The sequence below is a fragment of the Protopterus annectens genome, chromosome 5.part0 (assembly GCF_019279795.1).
Source record: "Protopterus annectens isolate FY-2018-M chromosome 5.part0, PAN1.0, whole genome shotgun sequence".
In the NCBI taxonomy this organism is placed as follows: domain Eukaryota; kingdom Metazoa; phylum Chordata; order Ceratodontiformes; family Protopteridae; genus Protopterus; species Protopterus annectens.
Window position 1 is genome coordinate 312,267,445 of NC_056735.1, and position 19,198 is coordinate 312,286,642.

Below are 19,198 nucleotides of genomic sequence, written 5' to 3' on the forward strand. Positions count from 1 at the left end.
GTTTGACAGGGTTTAATTGGTGGGTCATGTGATTCAGTCGATGGTTTTAAGAGTATGAGAGGAGTGTGTTATTTTATTCTGAAGAAGTCCTTACTGATACAGGATGAAAGAGCTTATTAAATTAACTGGTCTTGTTTGGAATACTGAGCGTTTTCATTTTGGCAGCTATTCCTCCTTTGGTTATCAGTCTACAAAGAAAATATAAACATACGAGACATTACAAGCATCACCACCTTATCAGAGTTAAAAATGCTAAAAATGTCACTCTTAAAGTGCAGAACAAAGAAGAATCAAATGATGCTTCTTCTGTTACTTTTTTCCGCTCAGGCAAATAAACAAAGATTCTCAACTAGCTGTTTCATGTAAAAGAAACACAAAGGTGGAGAATTCTCAAAACAGTAACTGGTTAATGCAGAGGATTAAGGCTCAGGGTTATTAAAGGAGAACACCACCCAGATGTCAAGTTTTCCTTTCCAGAGAGTGATTTCCTTCCCTGCAATCAAACACTAAACATGTCATACACAGAAAAAGCATCATTTAATAATTATTCCATTTGTTTATCTCTGAACCTACTTCTCTTTGCCTTCCTTCCATGCATTTGTCTCATCGTCTTTTACATCATGAAGGCTACTAAGAGTGGTAGAATAATTCAGTTAGATCACTTATTCCAACTAAAGCATTGAAGTTACTCACAAATTAGCAGCAACTACAAAAATCCCTGTGTAAAAAAGAATATATACAAATTGGTTAATAAAACAACAATACAGAACAAAAAAGGTTATTTTGTTACATTTAATGTTTTTTTTTTCTGATGAAATAATTATTGTTATTAGATTTTACTGGGACTTTCTCCTAAATAGGGATTTTGTTGATACTTTGTATGAGAAGTAATTTATAGCCTTTAAAAAATGACACAAAGTATAAAGGATATGATAGTTTTTTTCTCTTCCTGAGTGTACACAAAATAAGGAAATAGATAATTGTGGCACTTTGCCTTAGGTTCATAGGTAAGTACTAGGCTATCTGCCCGAGGGCATCTATAAGCCTAGCCAGAATGTGTTGGCTTTCGCCGCCCCCTTAGATTAGTTCCTTGTGCCTCGGTCCAGCAGAGCCATTAGTTCCCTGTGCCTCTGTCCAGCAGAGCCACTGCAGTGATCCCCGGGGTAAATTTTCTGTTTCCCATCCACTCGTCAAGGTTTCTCTTGAAGAGTGTTAGTGAGGGTCTCTGCCTAATGTAGATTGGAATCCTGTTACAAAGCATGGGGAGTCTCTGGGACAGGAATCTATCCCTCCAGCACATCTATTTATTGTTGTGGTGAGATTTAGATCCCTAGAGCATGTGGCTCTTGGGGATTTTTTTTTTTTTAGGTGGAGCATGTCCATCAATTCTGGGTTGGACATGGCCTTGTATGTCAGGCAGAGATCACCTCTGAGTAAGCGGTATGCAACAGAGTACAGATGGAGTTTCTTCAGTCGGGCTGGATAGGACATATGTTTGAGACCAGTAATCCTTTTGGTGAGGTACTTCTGTGGTCTTTCCAGCAGTTGCAGGTGTCTTGTAAGGTACATCCCAAATGGGGCGTTGTACTCTATGATGGGTCTGATGAGTAGAGGGGCACAATAACCTCTTTTGTTCTAGATGCAAACCTTTTTGTGATTAGGTGAGCCACATAGAAGGATTTTCTAACCACCTTGGCAATATGATTATCACAGGAGAGATTACTATCTACTTGGGTCCCCAGATCCCTTATTACATTTTCTGTATTTAGGGGACTACCATGTATGTGGTAGTTCACAGGTACTTTGTTTTTTCCAAAGGGAATGACTATGCACTTTTTGGCATTTAGCTTGAGGCCATGATTTTGACACCAGGTATCTGTCTCTGTGAGACCCTTCTGGTGGATGTCTATCAGCTGGAGAGTCAATTATGGCCCCCAGTTTGCAGTCATCTACATACTTGGTCAGCCATAGTCCTCCTGTGCTTGCCTGTACCTCTGAGAAGTATATACCGAACAGGAGGGGTACCAGGACTGAGCCTGGGGGACGCCACTTGTAACTGGTTATGAGTCGGACCTAGAGCCTGCAACTCTCACCGTGTGGGTTCTATCCGTGAGCCAATTGGCAACCCATCTCGTGACGTAGGGGTTTATGTTCAGGCTGGTGAGCCTGTCTATAATACCAGAATGGGGAATGGTGTTGAAAGCCTTTCTGAGGTCTTGGTAGACTGTGTGGACCTCCTTTCCCTCATCTAAAGCCTTGGTAACTGTCTCAGGAAGTCAAAGGCATTAACTGTAAAACACAATCGTGCTACTTATGGCAGCTCCCATTCAGAGCATTTTGGGGTATAACAAAATTAGAAAATAATAATAACCACTTACAGAAATATTAGTAATGCAGAACAGTGCAAGATATGCCATAAGACATATGCTTATTTTCAGTTTTTGGTTCTCCTTTAAGAAACATTTCCTGTAGTCCAGGATACATGTTTTGATTCCTTCTACCTCCATTAGACTACTACGCAAATTTGAGCAAGTCACTTAACCATAAGTCCTGCTGGATCTGTGTCCAGTGGGTTTAAGTGTAAAAAGAAAAAAAAAACATCCGTGCGCGCACGCTCACACACACACACACACACACACACACACACACACACACCAGTGTAGTTAAAGTGTAGATACATTAAAATGTAAACACTCACAATACTAACACCAAAATACTAACAATTCAAAAAGTAGAAAGAAAACAGCCAAACAATCTAATTATTTGATCAGTTTACTCTAAAAATACACTACAATAAAACAAGCAAAAAGATACACTAAACCATATCAATAACATGGGATGTGGTTTGTCTGCACCACCGTATTAATGAGCGCTAATCCTAAACCTACACCTTTTCTTAGAAGAAACTCTAAACCTACACCTTATCTTAGAAGAAACCCTTTCCATAATGCTACCAATGCACAACAGGCTCAGAAACATTCACAATATTAAAGCTACCCCCCCTATACCAAACACTTACCCTACCCCACCAGCACTTGCAACAACACATTCATGGCCGTAATACCAACCCCACTTACCTCCGTCAGCAATCCGAGATGTCAACGTTCTGAACTGTCAACATTCTGAATTGCAGCCGTGCACGTGTCTGTGTGCATATATATAGTAGCCTGGCTCTGTGGTGCAGAGATATGGTGCCTTGGCTGCACCCCAGGCAAATGTCCTACTAGTGTCCCCACCAAGGAAGTAGTCAGGCAGGGAAAGAAGTAAAGGGAATTGACCTCCTCAACCGTTTAAGAGAGAGGGAGGTTTGGGTGCACGTGGGGAGCGTATGGGGAGAGACAGCTTGCCGTCAGATTCCCTTGCAGAACTGAGGAAAGACTCAGCATGGGCAGTCTACTCCACACTGCCTTCCCTTGCACAGCCAACCATGGGTGTGGATATAGAGCTGCAAAAGGAAAAAAAAATACCTGAACCACCCCTGATAGGTGCACAAATTATGACCCCTCTCAGCAACTCTCACCCTCAGTAATGAGAGAATGGCTTGTTGGCTGTTGGTGAAGCACCCACCAAGAGGAGAAAATGCTGAGAGAAGAAAGGAGCCACTTTTGAGATTTTAAGTATTTTTCCTCTGTTTGCTAAGTTTTTCTGCATAGCTGCCTATTTTGAGCATTTTCTGGCTTGTTAAACTTGATTTCTGAATTAGTAACTGTATTTAGAGCACAACCTAGAGCTGTTTACTGAATTTCCTGTTTGCACTTATTTTTAAAATCGTTTTTTTCTCAAAACTTGCATTTTATCTGTCTTTGGCCTAGCACTCTTGTGTGGGGTCATTTACTGCACTGTTATAACTTGTTCATACTTGTGAACCTCTGCTATCTCTGAAAAAAACAAAAAAACAAAAAAATCTTTTCCCCACTTTTCTGAGATTTAAAAAAGTTCAGTTACAGGCTTGCTGTCCTTGAACTGTTTGTAAGTTTCTTGGAGGCCATTTTTTGCTTGGGCTAAAGGGAAGTCTCTCTGTTGATCAGTGGCAGTGAAAAACATTGAGCAGCCTGCCTGCCCCTGTGGGAGTGGTTACTGACTTGAAACTGTAGGTTTATTGGCCATTTTGGGTCAATTCCAAACTCCTTCATCTTCCTCTCTTAAAACCCTCTTTTGCGCGGTTTTGCGTGTTTTTGTGCATAGCGCAACAGCGGGCAGCGCCACCTAATTGGGTTTAAACTATTCCTGGCTCCACAAAGTCTGCTCTTCACTTTTTCCCTTAGAACTGCTCTATCTCTCAATTTAAACCCCATATTCTCATTCTAAGGCCCTTCACTGGTCCAATTAAGTAATCCTACAAGTTAGCACTATTAAACCATAAGCACTACTTACTCTTATACTCTCTACGATTACCCAGTCCTCTATTGGTCCATCTTAAATTCAGTTTCCCTATATTACTCTAGCATGTCCAAAGGTCAGTCAATGGTTTCCTCTCCAGTCCAGCTGGTGAATCTGGGAATTTTGAGGCAATGTTACAACTGTCTCATGTACACGGACAACCCTCTCCTCCTCCAAACAGGTTCAAATATATGTGAGAGATGCAACTATTTAGCCAAACTGGAGGCTGAGCTCTCTCATCTCAAAACTGGTGTAACCAGTCAGGAGGGGAAGGTAACCTCACACAACACAATTCCAGTATCACATAGTCTCACCACATCAGCGAACCAAACACATAAATACAAAATAACATACTCTGAGGCTCTAAATAAAAATCTACCTAAGCAACAGAGACCTCCAAAGCAGACATCCAAGCAAACGCTACCTCAAAACAAAACACGCACAACACATAGCCCACAAAGTCAGTGTGCCAAGCAGCCACAGCCCTTAAGGCTGAATAACACACCTGATACTCTTGTAATAGGTGACTCTATTGTCAGACACACTGACGTCCCGCTCACCAGGCTGAATAAAGAGAAGGTCACGGTGAGCTGCCTGTCGGGTGCTAGGATCAGACACATAACGCAAGCACTCAGGTCACTCCAAAGCAAATACAAATATGACTCAGTCATTGTACATGCTGGTGTGAATGACCTGAGACGTACCTCCCTGGACTACATGAAAAGAGACATAGAGGAGCTCTCTGATCATGAAGCCCAGGCTGGTATGACCCTGACCTTGAGCAGCATCTTACCCTCACCTAGAATGATGCCACAGTACAAAGACAAAATGATCGATTTTAACAATTGGCTAAAATTTTGGTGTCATTCAAAGGGGATCCAGTGTCTGTCAGCCTGGGATGACATGCTTGACAAGCCACGTTGCTTCGCTAGGGACGGCTTGCAACTGTCACCACTGGGCTTTCGGATATTGGCAAAGGCTCTTGCCACCCCCATAGTGCCTTTTTTAGGCAAGGCTCAAAAGTCAAACCCACCCCCATAGAGAGCACAAGGAACAAGAAACTAAGGGTAATGCTGCTTAATGCCAGAAGTCTTAACCTCAAGATGCATGCACTCGAAGCTCTCCTCAGTATGGAGAACATCGATATCTGTGCAGTGACAGAAACCTGGTTCAAGGCTCCAGAGAGCACCCCAGCACTACCAGGCTATACCTCATATCATGCTTTTCTGCCCCAAAACCCGGACCGAACCACAAAAGGAGGGGGAGTTTCCATATTTATCAAGGATATCCACACCTCCAGGTTAGTGGCATTGCACGTATCGGAGACCATCCATGTGCAACTAACAGTGGGCAAGACTGCTTTTCAGTTTATAGCATCCTACAGACCACCCTCTCAAAGTCAGAAATCCCTCTCGGCTTTCCTGAAAACATTGGAGAACATGAAGATCTCTCCGAACACCATTATATTGGGCAACTTCAACTACCCAAACATTGACTGGGAGCACTACTCAAGCCCCAGCACCTTAGCCCAAAGGTTCCTGGAAATTATAAACTCAAATGCTATGGAACAACTAGTCACCACTCCCATAAGAGGGGACAACATACTAGACCTGATCATTACCAACATGGGGACTCTATGCTCCACACCAGAAGTATATCCCTCATTGGTAAGATCAGACCATAAATTAATTTCACTGGATGTCCACATCCCGACCCCACCCCCAGCCCAGAAAACCACAGTGAAAAACTTCTCAAAAGCGAACTTCTCACTTCTCAAAACCGAAGTGGAATCCTTCAAGGCCGCAGGGCCAGTGGAAACTACGGCCCAAACTGCAGAATCCTATATAAACGCATTCTACGGACATCTCCAGGAATGCATGGATCATGCTATCCCAAACAAAACCAAGACCCAATCATCCAAATGCAGGCGTCCAGTCTGGTGGTCCCCTGCCATAAATAAACTGTACAACAGAAGGAGGAAGCTACTACATGATAGAGCAAAATCCCTAATAGGGAAGGCATCTCTGATCAGTACTAGCAAAAATTACGACCCTCATAAAATCCTCCAAGGCCAGCTTCGAGAGAAAAATTGCACAGGACACCAAAACAATCATAAGGCTTTTTCAGTTATGTTAGGAACCTGGGATGCAACTCCCAGACTTGTTCGAGTTGATTCTAAACGACAAAAATACAATGAACCCACAGACATCGCCAATATCCTGGCAGACAGGTTCAGTGCAAACTTCCCCCTCAGTGCAAACTCCCCAAAAGAGCAAGTATCTATCCCGGCAGAGGGCTGCCTCCCAAACATCTCTGATGCTCAGGTGAAGGCTGCCCTCTCCAAAGCAAAAAACACTGCTTCCATGGGACCAGATGGCATCCCGGGTTGCGTCCTACATGATCCAAGAGGAACTAATCCCTCAAATAAAACAGCTATACAATCTCAGCCTCACTACAGGATATGTGCCCACAGAATGGCGTACAGCAACAGTGGTCCCACTCCACAAAGGTGGAGCCTCTACGGACCCTGGAAACTATCGCCCCATAAGCCTGACTAGCTTAGTCTGCAAGGCTATGGAGAGGATCATCAAGGAGCTCATAAACAAAGACATTAGGGACCTACAGACAGTAGATCCTACCCAGTTCGGCTTTGTCAAGGGCAGATCCTGCCTTTTGAACATGGTGGACTTCTTCAAAACAGTCACCAAAGCCATAGATGAAGGGAAGGTAGTCCACACAGCCTATCTGGACCTTGCAAAGGCATTTGACACAATACCCCACTCGGGCATCATAGATAAGCTATCCAGCTTAAATATAAACCCCTATGTCACAAGATGGGTCGCAAACTGGCTCAAAGATAGAACCCACAGAGTGAGAGTTGCTGGAGCCATGTCAGACTCGAAACCGGTCACAAGTGGCGTCCCACAGGGTTCTGTCCTGGGACCACTCTTGTTCGGTATATACTTTTCCGAGGTACAGGCAAACGTGGGAGGACTATGGCTCACCAAGTTCGCAGATGACTGCAAACTGGGCGCCATAATCGACTCTCCAGCTGACACAAACATCCTTCAAAAAGGTCTCACAGAGACAGATAACTGGTGCTAGCGCCATGGTTTAAAGCTAAATGCCAAAAAATGTATAGTCATACCCTTTGGCTGAAACAATGTGCTCACAAATTACCACATAGGCGGAAACCCATTAAGTACAGAGAAAGTTATTAGGGACCTGAGGACCCAAGTTGATAGCAATCTCTCCTTTGAAAACCACATTGCCAAAGTGGTTAGAAAGACCTTCTACATAGCCCACCTCATCACGAAGGGTTTCACATCTAGATCAAGAGAGGTAATCGTGCCCCTTTATTCATCCCTCATCAGGCCCATCATAGAATACAATGCCCCTTTTGGGATGTACCTTACCCGACACCTGCAGCAATTAGAAAGACCCCAAAAGTATCTCACCAAGAGGATCAAGGGTCTCAAACAGATGCCATATGCTTTTCGGTTAAAAAAACTCCAGCTCTACTCAGTTGCATACCGCCTACTTCGAGGCGATCTATGCCTGACATACAAAGCTATGTCAAATCCAGAATTAATGGACATGCTCCACCTCAGTAAATCTAAATCCCTTAAAGCCACACGCTCGAAGGACTTGAACCTCAGCACAGAAATAAATAGAACTTGCTGGAGGGACAGGTTCATAACCCAGAGGCTCCCTTCGCTCTGGAATAGAATTCCAGTTCATGTGAGGCAGAGCACCTCACTGAATCTCTTCAAGAAGAATCTCGATAGGTGGATGGGGGATCGTAGGTTTGTCCCAGGGATTACTCCCGTGTCACTATTAGACACAGGCACGGTAAACTAAACCTTAAAAAGGGCACAGTATACTCAAATCAAGGGGTGGTGTAAGCCATACAGAATCGGGCTAGGCTTATAATTGCCCCAGGGCAGATTGACTCATAGGTTCATACTAGGCTATCTGCAGAGATGGAGCTGATGACTGTCAGGTAGTGGGAGCAAAATTATGCAGATTATACATAAAGACTGTCCTGAAAATCTAAGAGATTTAACATGTTTTGAATACAGAGCTAAATAATGCCATGGCCAAACTGAAATATTTCACTGCCTGACCATACTGAATTATTTCATTAGTATTGGGCTAAAAGAGGGTTTTGGATCAACTGTACAAAACATCAAGGTCTAGCTCAGTTTATAAGTAGTAATCTTCTACACAAAAGGGATGTAGAATGGTACCAGTTGTCATTTTAAGAATGTGCTTTGATTTTTACTAACAAACCCACCTCCATAGGTATCACAAGGGATAAGAAACTGAGAGTAATGCTACTCAACGCCAGAAGTCTAAACCTCAAGATGCACGCACTCGAAACTCTCCTTAGCATGGAGAAAATCGATATCTGTGCAGTAACAGAAACCTGGTAAAGGGCTCCCGAGAGCACCCCAGCACTACCAGGTTATACCTCATACCATGCTTTTCGGCCCCAAAACTTGGACCGAACCACAAAAGGAGGGGGAGTATCGATATTCATTAAAGATACTCACACCTCCAGGTTGGTGGCAAAGCACGAAGCATCAGAGACTATCCATGTGCAACTAACAGTGGGTAAAACTGCCTTCCAGTTTATAGCCTGCTACAGACCACTCTCCCAAACCCAGGAACCCCACTCGGCCTTCCTGAGAACACTGGAAAATATGAAGGTCTCTCCAAACACCATTATATTGGGCGACTTCAACTACCCAAACATAGACTGGGAGCATTACTCTAGCTCCAACACCCTAGCCCAAAGGTTCCTAGAATTTATAAACTCAAATGCTATGGAACAACTTGTTACCACTCCCACAAGAGGGGAAAACATACTGGACCTGATCATCACCAACATGGGGACTATATGCTCCAGACCAGAAGTGTATCCCTCACTGGTAAGATCAGACCATAAACTAATCTCACTGGATATTCACATCCCGACCCCACCCCTTGCCCAGAAAACCACAGTGAAAAACTTCTCTAAAGCAAATTTCACACTCCTCAAAACTGAAGTGGAATCCTTCAAAGCCCCCGGGCCTGTGGAAAATACGGCCCAGAATGCAGAATCCTTTATAAACGCATTCTATGAACACCTTCAGGAATGCATGGATCATGCGATCCCAAATAAAACCAAGACCCACTCCTCCAAAGGCAGACGTCCTGTCTGGTGGACCCCAGCCATAAACAAACTATACAATAGAAGGAGGAAGCTACTAAATAATAGAGCAAAATCCCAAAAAGGGAAGGCATCACTAATCAGTATTAGCAAAAAACTACGGGAACACATAAGGGCCAGCTTCGAGAGAAAAATTGCACAGGACACTAAGGATAATCACAAGGCTTTCTTTAGTTATGTTAGGAACCTGGGTGGTAATTCCCAGATATGCTCAGAATTAGTCCAAAATGACAAAAAATACACTGAACCCACAGACATTGCCAACATCCTAGCTGACAGGTTCAGCGCAAACTTCTCCCCCCCTCCCCACCAAAAGGGCAAATATCTATCCCAGCAGAGTGCTGCCCCCCTGACATCTCAGATGTTCAGGTAAGAGCCGCCCTCTCCAAAGCAAAAAACACAGCATCAAAGGGACCAGATGGTGTCCCGGGCTGCGAGCTAAACCCAAACATAAAACTACTGTTCATTCTCAGCCTTACTACAGGATATGTGCCCAAAGAGTGGCGTACAGCAACAGTGGTCCCTCTCCATAAAGGTGGTGCCTCAACGGATCCTGGAAACTATCGCCCCATAAGCCTGACTAGCTTGGTCTGCAAAGCTATGGAAAGGATCATCATGGACCTCATAAATAAAGATATTGGGGACCTACAAACACTGGATCCTACCCAGTTCGGCTTTGTTAAGGGCAGATCATGCCTCTTAAACCTGGTTGATTTCTTTGAAACAGTCACCAAGGCCATTGACGAGGGGAAGGTGGTCCACACAGCCTACCTGGACCTCGCAAAAGCCTTTGATACAATACCCCACTCAGGCATTATAGATAAGCTCACCAGCTTAAATATAAACCCCTATGTCACTAGATGGATTGCAAACTGGCTCAAGGACAGAACCCACATGGTTAGAATTGCTGGAGCCATGTCAGACTCCAAACCAGTTACAAGTGGTGTCCCACAAGGCTCAGTCCTGGGACCTCTCTTGTTCGGTATATATTTCTCGGAGGTACAGGCCAACACAGAAGGACTGTGACTGACCAAGTTCGCAGATGACTGCAAACTGGGCACCATAATCGACTCTCCAGCCGACACAAGCATCCTCCAAAAGGGCCTCATAGAAACAGACAGCTGGTGCCAGAGCCATGGCCTCAAGCTAAATGCCAAAAAGTGTATAGTCATCCCCTTTGGCAAAAACAAAGTGCCCACAAATTACCACATAGGTGGTAATCCATTAAGTTCAGAAGAAGTAATTAGGGACCTGGGGACCCAAGTTGATAGCAATCTCTCATTTGACAATCACGTGGCCAAAGTGGTTAGAAAAACATTTTATATAGCCCACCTACTCATGAAGGGATTCACATCTAGATCAGGGGAGGTCATCGTGCCTCTTTCCTCATCAGGCCCATAATTGAGTGCAATGCCCCTTTTGGGATGTACCTTACCAGACACCTGCAGCAACTGGAAAGACCCCAAAAGTACCTCACCAAGAGGATCAAAGGGCTCAAACAGATGCCATATGCTGCCCGGTTAAAGAAACTCCAGCTCTACTCAGTGGCATACCGCCTGTTCAGAGGCAATCTGTGCCTGACATATAAAGCCATGTCCATCCTGGAATGAATGGACATGCTGCACCTCAGAAAATCCAAATCCCATCGAGCTACGCGCTCGAGAGACTTGAACCTCAGCACTGAAATAAATAGAACATGCTGGAGGGACAGATTCATAACCCAGAGGCTCCCTTCACTCTGGAATAAAATCCCAGTCCAGGTTAGGCAGAGTCCCTCATTGACTCTCTTCAAGAGGAATCTTGATGAGTGGATGGGAGATCGTAGGTTTACCCCGGGTATCACTTCTGTGTCACTGTTAGACAGAGGCACAGTATACTAACCTCGAAAAAGAGCATAGCAAAATAAATTTAAAATGGGTGGCGAAAGCCAAACACATTCTGGCTAGGCTTATAAATGCCCTAGGGTAGATAGCCTAGCATGAACCTATGAACTAAATTGCATGTCATGTAATCGACAGTGTTCTGGGTTTTTGAAGTTAAGCTGTGCTATGGATGCATCTACTGACCATACTTCATGAAAAGGTATAAGTAATATATGGAGTACATTGATTATGCCTCCAAACAGAGAAAAATAACCCTGTTGTGGAGAGATTCATACACAAGCACCTAGCTAAAACAAACTTGGTGCAGTAAAGATCTTGTGTAGGAGCCTTACTTGTTACAACTAAGCAAATCCTGTGCTTCTACACACTCTACAGTCACAAAGAACTGTATGTGAAACCAACTAACACATTTTAAGGCTGTTGCATACCATGCATTGCCACACAAACAGCAGTCAAAACTGAAGTGCACTATGCACTGCTAATCAGTTAAACCTGCTGAACGCTTTATCCTAGCACACTTTTTTAAGTTGTGTGCACTGGACTAGCTAAACTTCATTTGTATTACAAAGGAAGAAAAAACTGAGGCTCTGACCATAGCTATTTTTTGTGTGTCCTCAAAATGAATTCACAAAATACACTTCTCAAGCTTCACTCTCGAGTTGAATTTAACAAATCCCTTTTTGCAAACACATGACTTGGTTATGATTAGAGGCCCAAAAATAATCTTCTATATAGTACATTAAGCATAAAGTACTGTTAAGCTCTAGTTTCAAATGTCCAAGGCATTTTCACAGTTTTTTACATCGTAACACGTGTCACTGTCACATGAGAAAGTGTGGCAAAGTGAAGTATCTAACAGATTTTAAATTTGTTTATCAAATGCACACTTAGTTTCTGGACAATACCCGTGTGACCATGAAAAATAAAACACTCCACACTCCTACACTTTTTTGGGGGGTACAGAAAGCTTCAAGCACAAAGAATTGTGACCAGGTCTTTCCGATCACAGCTACTTATGTATTATTGAATGGATGTTGAGATTAATTGCACAAGGCAAATTTCTTGACATTCATGTCTCAAATATATACTAAGTAGGTTATGACCAGAGTCCGGATCATAATCTATTAAAAACACACAGGGGATAAAATTACTATTTTGCATCAGTTCTCCATAGAATGCACTCTCACTCTCTATTGAAAATGGAGCCCTGGTAGGTGCCATGGTTTCCTCCCAAATCCAAAAGCCAAGCCACAGAAGAACTGGCAGCCCTCCATGAGCTATAGATGTGGATGTCCTGTATGACTGGAGTGAATATAAGTAAGCCCTATTATAGATGGGTGCCATATCTTGGATTACTAACGGCCTGCTCCCAATAACTGTTGAGACACACTCCAGGTTCCCCGCAATTTAAAAATGAGTAAAGTGGATAACTGTAGAATGATGAACCTTGTAAAAGGACCCCAGTGACATAACAGTATCTTTTGATCTAAATGTACTACCAAGGCAGTGCACTTGTTTATCTAATAAATAAATATTTATTAACTCGAATGTTTACTAAAGTCGACTATACATTTGGTTGAAGACTAACTGACTGATGCTACCCACTGCAAATTCCTCCACTAACATCCCCACTGTAATAAGTGTCCCAATATGTTTTTGCAGTTTTTCCACACCATGTAAAAATCAAGTTTGAACCTATGTTATGTGACAGACCGATTTCCTGACACTGCACACATTATTATTACACCTTCATTTTAATAAACATTCATTTCGCCAACCTTTTTATAGCATCATACAACAGCAAATGCTTTAAAGGCACAAAGCATCATAACCAAAAATATTATCCAACTAAGCAAGAAGAGAATGATTTACAATAGAAAATAATTTTCACTTCATGACACTCACCTCAAAGGCAGCAACATATTTGGTGGATAATGAGATTTGCAATGCAGAAACCGTAATATAAAACTATATTTATACAAATGACACGCTTACTACAATACGAATGATCTAAGTTCATCTAAAATATACCGACACTATAAAAACATGCATTTCCAACTTTTGCGTAAAAGTCCACTCCTGTTACGCAATGACGACACCACCAGCAAGCTCCAATAGCATATCAAATGAGTATGAGTGCATGATACAGGAAGTAGCGTAAGTGTGGTGACTGCTTCAGCATGCAAATATTCGTGAAATGTGTAGAATTTAATTTTAGCGCTTGAAATTGATCTTGGCATTTGGCAGGGTTACGCTTTATATTTAGAAAATGCGTATTTAATTTAAGGTGTTACATGTGTTGTCCTTTGTAAAATAACATGGCACAACACAACTTACTTTAAAGTACTTTAGAAAGGAAGGCTGATACAGGTTTGGATAGGATTGTGTGGTTACTGTGTTAGTATTCTCCTGCAGTGAGTGATAATTTACAAAACCGTACGGATTTTTTTCTCTCCTTGTCCTTGGGACTTTTCGAATGTTGTAAATACAGACCGGAAAATTAGTGTCTACATCTTTTCGGTGAAGTGCTTAAATCACATCACTAATGCAATTACTAAACGTTCTCCAGCAGGTTGTTCATCTACAGTTAATCGCAGGTGGCACTATTTCTAGTGTATAACTTGAGTTTGTAAGGCAACTGGTATTTCTTGTAATTTGTGCAAGTTGTCACGAAACTTGGCTGATCTGGCAGGCAGACTAGATTACAAATTGTTTTCCTTTAATAATGCGCATATTGGGCTACCACCTGTCACTCTTTGCGCATTTGTGTCCTGCTGAAAAAAACGGCAAAAATTCCTGAGATTTTAGGACAAAAAATATTTCCTAATTTTTCTTTAATAGTTGCGTAAATCGGTTATTTTGTATTTGAAACACCTAAATGCTATAAGAAATAGTGAAAGCAACTTAAATACTATACAAATAAGCTTTTATTTTGGTAAAAAAGTGAAGTTCTGTTATCTGCATTGGCCAAGGGTAGGTTGTAATGTTTTGTACTGCAAAATTTCACATTTCTACAAAAATGTCCCACGTTGGGCATTTGAAAAGGTGGCAACCTTAAGTCATCTATAATGTAATATCTTCTAAATTAATGGAAGCTTAGCATAAAACAACCTGATTATAAAAGCGTATGCGCTGATTCACTTATATTAATTTTTGCAGTTCTCTATAAAAGACAACGGTGAAAAACATAAATATAGTTAGTAACACAAGCAACACAACGACATTGAGCGAGGATTGGAGCGTTGTTTAGGTGATCAAAATGCTCACCAATCACACATAGGCCCACTTCTCTGCATGTTGAACACTAAGAGTAAAACGCTTTTTCTTACCACACTGGAAACAGGGTGATGCATTTCCCAAACATACCTCTCAACTGTCCCTGATTTTTACTCAAATTTTAGTTCTGTCCCTCAAATCCCTCTTAAAACTGGCGATTTTTGGAGAAAAGGTGATGCAGTACACTTATAAGTTATGACAATAATTATAGACTTTTTTTACTTATTCTCTTATTCTGCCAAAGTCTGGGGTTAATAGTATTACTATATGTATATATATATATATATAAAATAAAGTGGCCCTGATTATTTCTGGATTTGTACCTGATTTTGTTGGGATTTGTCCCAGATTGTTTGAGAGCTATAATCTAAACTATCATGAGTTTTGCTGTGCCCTTCCTAAAATTTTTGATTTTCCAGTAAGTCAAGGATTACAGTCAGCCAGTAGTGCCAAAATGTACAGAGAGTCTGGGGTGTAATTGAAGAGTATTAACCCACCAGATGCGCAGTTGCAAGCCCCGCCCAAACCCTGCCTGCGAGCATTTTGACTGCACCGCACACCGTTTGATTGAAAAATGCCACCATAACACAAGATGATTGAAAGATGCCACCATAACACAAGGTAAATATGCAAAACACAAATTAATTGCACATAAAGATTCAAGTGCACAAAAAGATGCGAAAACAATGAAACCAATATAAAAAGCAATCCAAGTGTACTACGGAGCACTAACAGAAATGATAGACTGTATGTGCACCACAGCATGTGACAGGGGGGATCCCATATTTTCACAATTAAATACTAGCTTGCAACTTCATGTAGCAACTACAAAAAATTAAGCAGGGTGTGTTAACTTCTACCTTATCTAGTCATCCTAGAAACTCATAGAGTATCTAGACTTTCAGTACGCACTGCACGTTTTCAGTGCGAGAATGCCATGGGGTGAGATACATTAATGCAAATTCCCAACAGTAGCATTTATTTGGTTCACAAGTAATCGATTATGTAGTAAATGTACTTACTCATCAGGGGTGTAGACAGAGAAATCCATTCCGTACTCATAGTCTCCTATTGTTATCCCCATCCCACCTAGTAATAATAACGCCCTCCAAAACTTAATAATGCATATGTCATTTCAACTGTCCCGTTCCAAGTAATGAGATGGGTATGTTTGCGGAACAAGGTAAACATGAAGAGACACAAATCACTTTATATGTTTATATGTTTACTTGCTCCCTATTTCTGTCTTACAGAAATTTCCTTCCATGCTGTGTCTCTTGGCAGATACTGAATTTAGTGAAATGTATTTAACAAAGTAACCTGTTGATCCAAAGTAATGATGTAAATCACGGCACATTGCCATTGTTAATCCCGTCCTCCCGCATGTCAATCATGGCGGGCACGCCCATACCTGCGCGAACTCGGTGGTGGGTTAATACACTTCAATTTCACCGAGTTTGGTACATACCTCTCAACTGTCTAGAATTTTAACGACTCCAGATTTTTGCCTCATGTTTTTGGTCTGTTCCTTACAAAAATGTGTGTCTTCTGGCAAATCATTGAGGATTGAAGTTACTAATGACAAACATTTGAGTTTCAGATTTCATATATTTCAGAAAATGAGTGCTAATGCAAAACCTGCTATTCTAGCAGCATTCTAAGCTTATGAGTAATGTTTAAAATTGTCCCCCCATTATTTTTTGGCTTTGACCAGAATTCTTTGCCAAGAGGTTGAGAAGTGCATGTTGTATTTCTTATTGCTGTGAAAATGCTTGCTGATGCAAAACCTGCCGTTGTGATAATTTTTAAGTGAATTAGAATAATATTTAAAAATTATCCCTGATTTTGGGCCTTTCACAATATGGTCAGGCAGTGTCTACTCAATAGTATGTAACTGACAACAAACAATTCAGGGCAGCATTGCTATATTTTTTCAATTATACTCTGTTAGTGCATCACTGATAAAAATCTTGGATGTTACCAATTGCCTTACCCATACACATAGCTCTTAGTCTTCTGTCTCCGAAATGTAGATCACTGCCCTTCATAATGTTGAACAAATGGGCAAAATGTGGGACAGATACTAACAGCATACTAGCAACTTCAGCTAGAAAGCTCCTGGTATAGTTAAAATGTGTTACTTTTTTACTTAAAAATATTTTTAAACTTTTCATTAACAAATTAATAAACTGTAGAACATCAGAAGTATATACAAATATGACTTTGAGCCACAGATAAAATATTCTACATAAAATATATATTAATATGTGTCTAACAGCAAACTCTATATTTTATGTACAATATTTTAATATTCATCTAACAGCAAATTCAATTTTATCCAACAGTTTTAGTCAGAAGTCAGTTTGTTCACTCTTATCTTAATAGTAGCCCATTCTGTATGACATATAATAGCATTAACCTTTATACATTAAGTAAATCAAAGAGAGCACTCAGTTTTCCAATATTTTATAATTACTTCCTAGCAATAGTAAACAGGCTCCAAAGGAACTGGAACATTAAACTAAACTAAAGATTTAGATAAAGTAAATTTGTCAGAGCACAACCTTACAAAAATGACTGGATCCCAGAACCGAATAACTTCTTTGACAATCAAATACCATAGGTTACCAATCTGCTTTAATTAATGATTTACATCTCCAACCCCCCACACGTGTATCTATATATATATATATATATATATAAAAAAAAGTCAAAAAAAAGAAAAAAAAATATGTCACTATAAAAGAAAACACAAATACCACTCTACCTAACTAAACTGACCCTAACCCTAACTCCTACCTGACCTAACCACGTGACTTGACGACCTCCCTCCACCCCTACACTAACCCTTAAACTGCCCCTAACCCCCCTCACACCTACTATTGCATATTTGTCACTCGCCTCCCCTAACCCTACCCTAACTCACTATACCGCCCCTAACCCTAAATAAAAAAACCACCCACACTTACTGGACCTAACGCAAAATCAAAAAACAAAAAATAATGCTAATATATCACTAAACAGAAATTAATATCTATACCAACTGACCCTAATACTAACCCTACCAACCTCCTACCCTAACCTACTCAGGTGACCCTAGACTCACACTCACCTAACCCTAACTCACTTAAACTCCCTCCTAACCCCCCTAATTTGTCACTATTGCATACACGCCTATGCCTGCGCCTCGCCTAAACTAACTCACTTATTATACTAACCTAACATAAAAACCAACCGCACACTTACCTGGACAGCGCGCTGACCTAACACCACAGGATATATATATATATATATATATATATATATATATATGTGTGTGTGTGTGTGCGTGTGTGCATGGATCTAGGACTATTGCACAAAATCACATTTCCACGAAACGTAAATGACCGAACACACTTTAGTGAAAGTGCTTTTCACGGAAAAAGCACTTTCACTAAAGTGTGCAAAAAAAATTTAAAATAACAAAATTAAAAAAAAAAAAACAGTGCTCAGATTTATGCAGGGGGCAAGCCCCCCTGCACCCCTACACCCCCTACTTTTATATTCTCACTCCGAGATTGCACTACAGTGGGGAAAAGGGAATATTCCCTTATCCCCACTGTACCGCAACCTCAGCAACAGCCATTCTGTCATTATTTTCATTTTCTTGAGCTCACTTTAGCAAAATTGCATTTTCGGTAAAAATGCACTTTTGCTAAATTGTGCTTGGTAGTTTCAGTTTCAGTTAAAAGAGGTTTCACTCAATAGTACGAGACCCGTGTGCATGTATACGTGTGTATATGGATCTACCTGACATCGTTGAAATCCCACATCATCGAATCTCAGTTCGGCACTCAAAATATTGAAATCACACTTCATCGAAGCAGCAGAGAAAAAGAAGATTTTCAGTAACCCAAAAAGAAACAAAACCTAAACCACACCATCCCTAACCCACACCCCCCAATGTGGGAGGCTGGGACCCTGACACCCACCCTAATGATATATACAAACTCTGATATTGCTCTGCAGTTGGGAAAAGGGCAAGTCACTTACTGTGGGAAAATCTTCCATGTTGCAGTGCTTCGATGAAATGCAATTTCCATATTTTGAGTGTCGATGACCCAAGGTTCGATGATATGGGATTTCGACAGTCAGGTAGACCCATATTATTATTAATATACACACACATATATATATATATATATATATATATATATATATATATATATGGGTCTACTTGAAAACACCGACATGCCAAAACACTGATGACGAGAACATCGAGTTCAGAAGATCGACAACTGAGATGACCGACAGTTTAAAAGCGTGAAACTTCACATACAAAACAAACCACAATCCCAACAATCAACAAAATAATTACCTTTTCCGAAAAACACACACACAACACAAGCACACCAAAAACCTTACAAACCTACACTAAACCTTACAGACACAACTATCTATGCAC

The 19,198-nt window shown here is 41.2% G+C and overlaps 1 protein-coding gene across 1 annotated transcript in view; it reads right to left on the reverse strand.

Moving 5' to 3' along the window:
• The window catches only part of ACOT9 (acyl-CoA thioesterase 9), an 825,297-nt gene extending 811,714 nt beyond the window's left edge, over positions 1 to 13,583 (reverse strand). Inside the window, exon 1 of the mRNA XM_044072291.1 lies at positions 13,384 to 13,583. Within this exon, the coding sequence (XP_043928226.1) occupies positions 13,384 to 13,400 (17 nt within the window). The 5' untranslated portion in view covers positions 13,401 to 13,583. The remainder of the gene's footprint in view (positions 1 to 13,383) is intronic.
• Between the last annotated feature and the right edge of the window lie 5,615 nt (positions 13,584 to 19,198).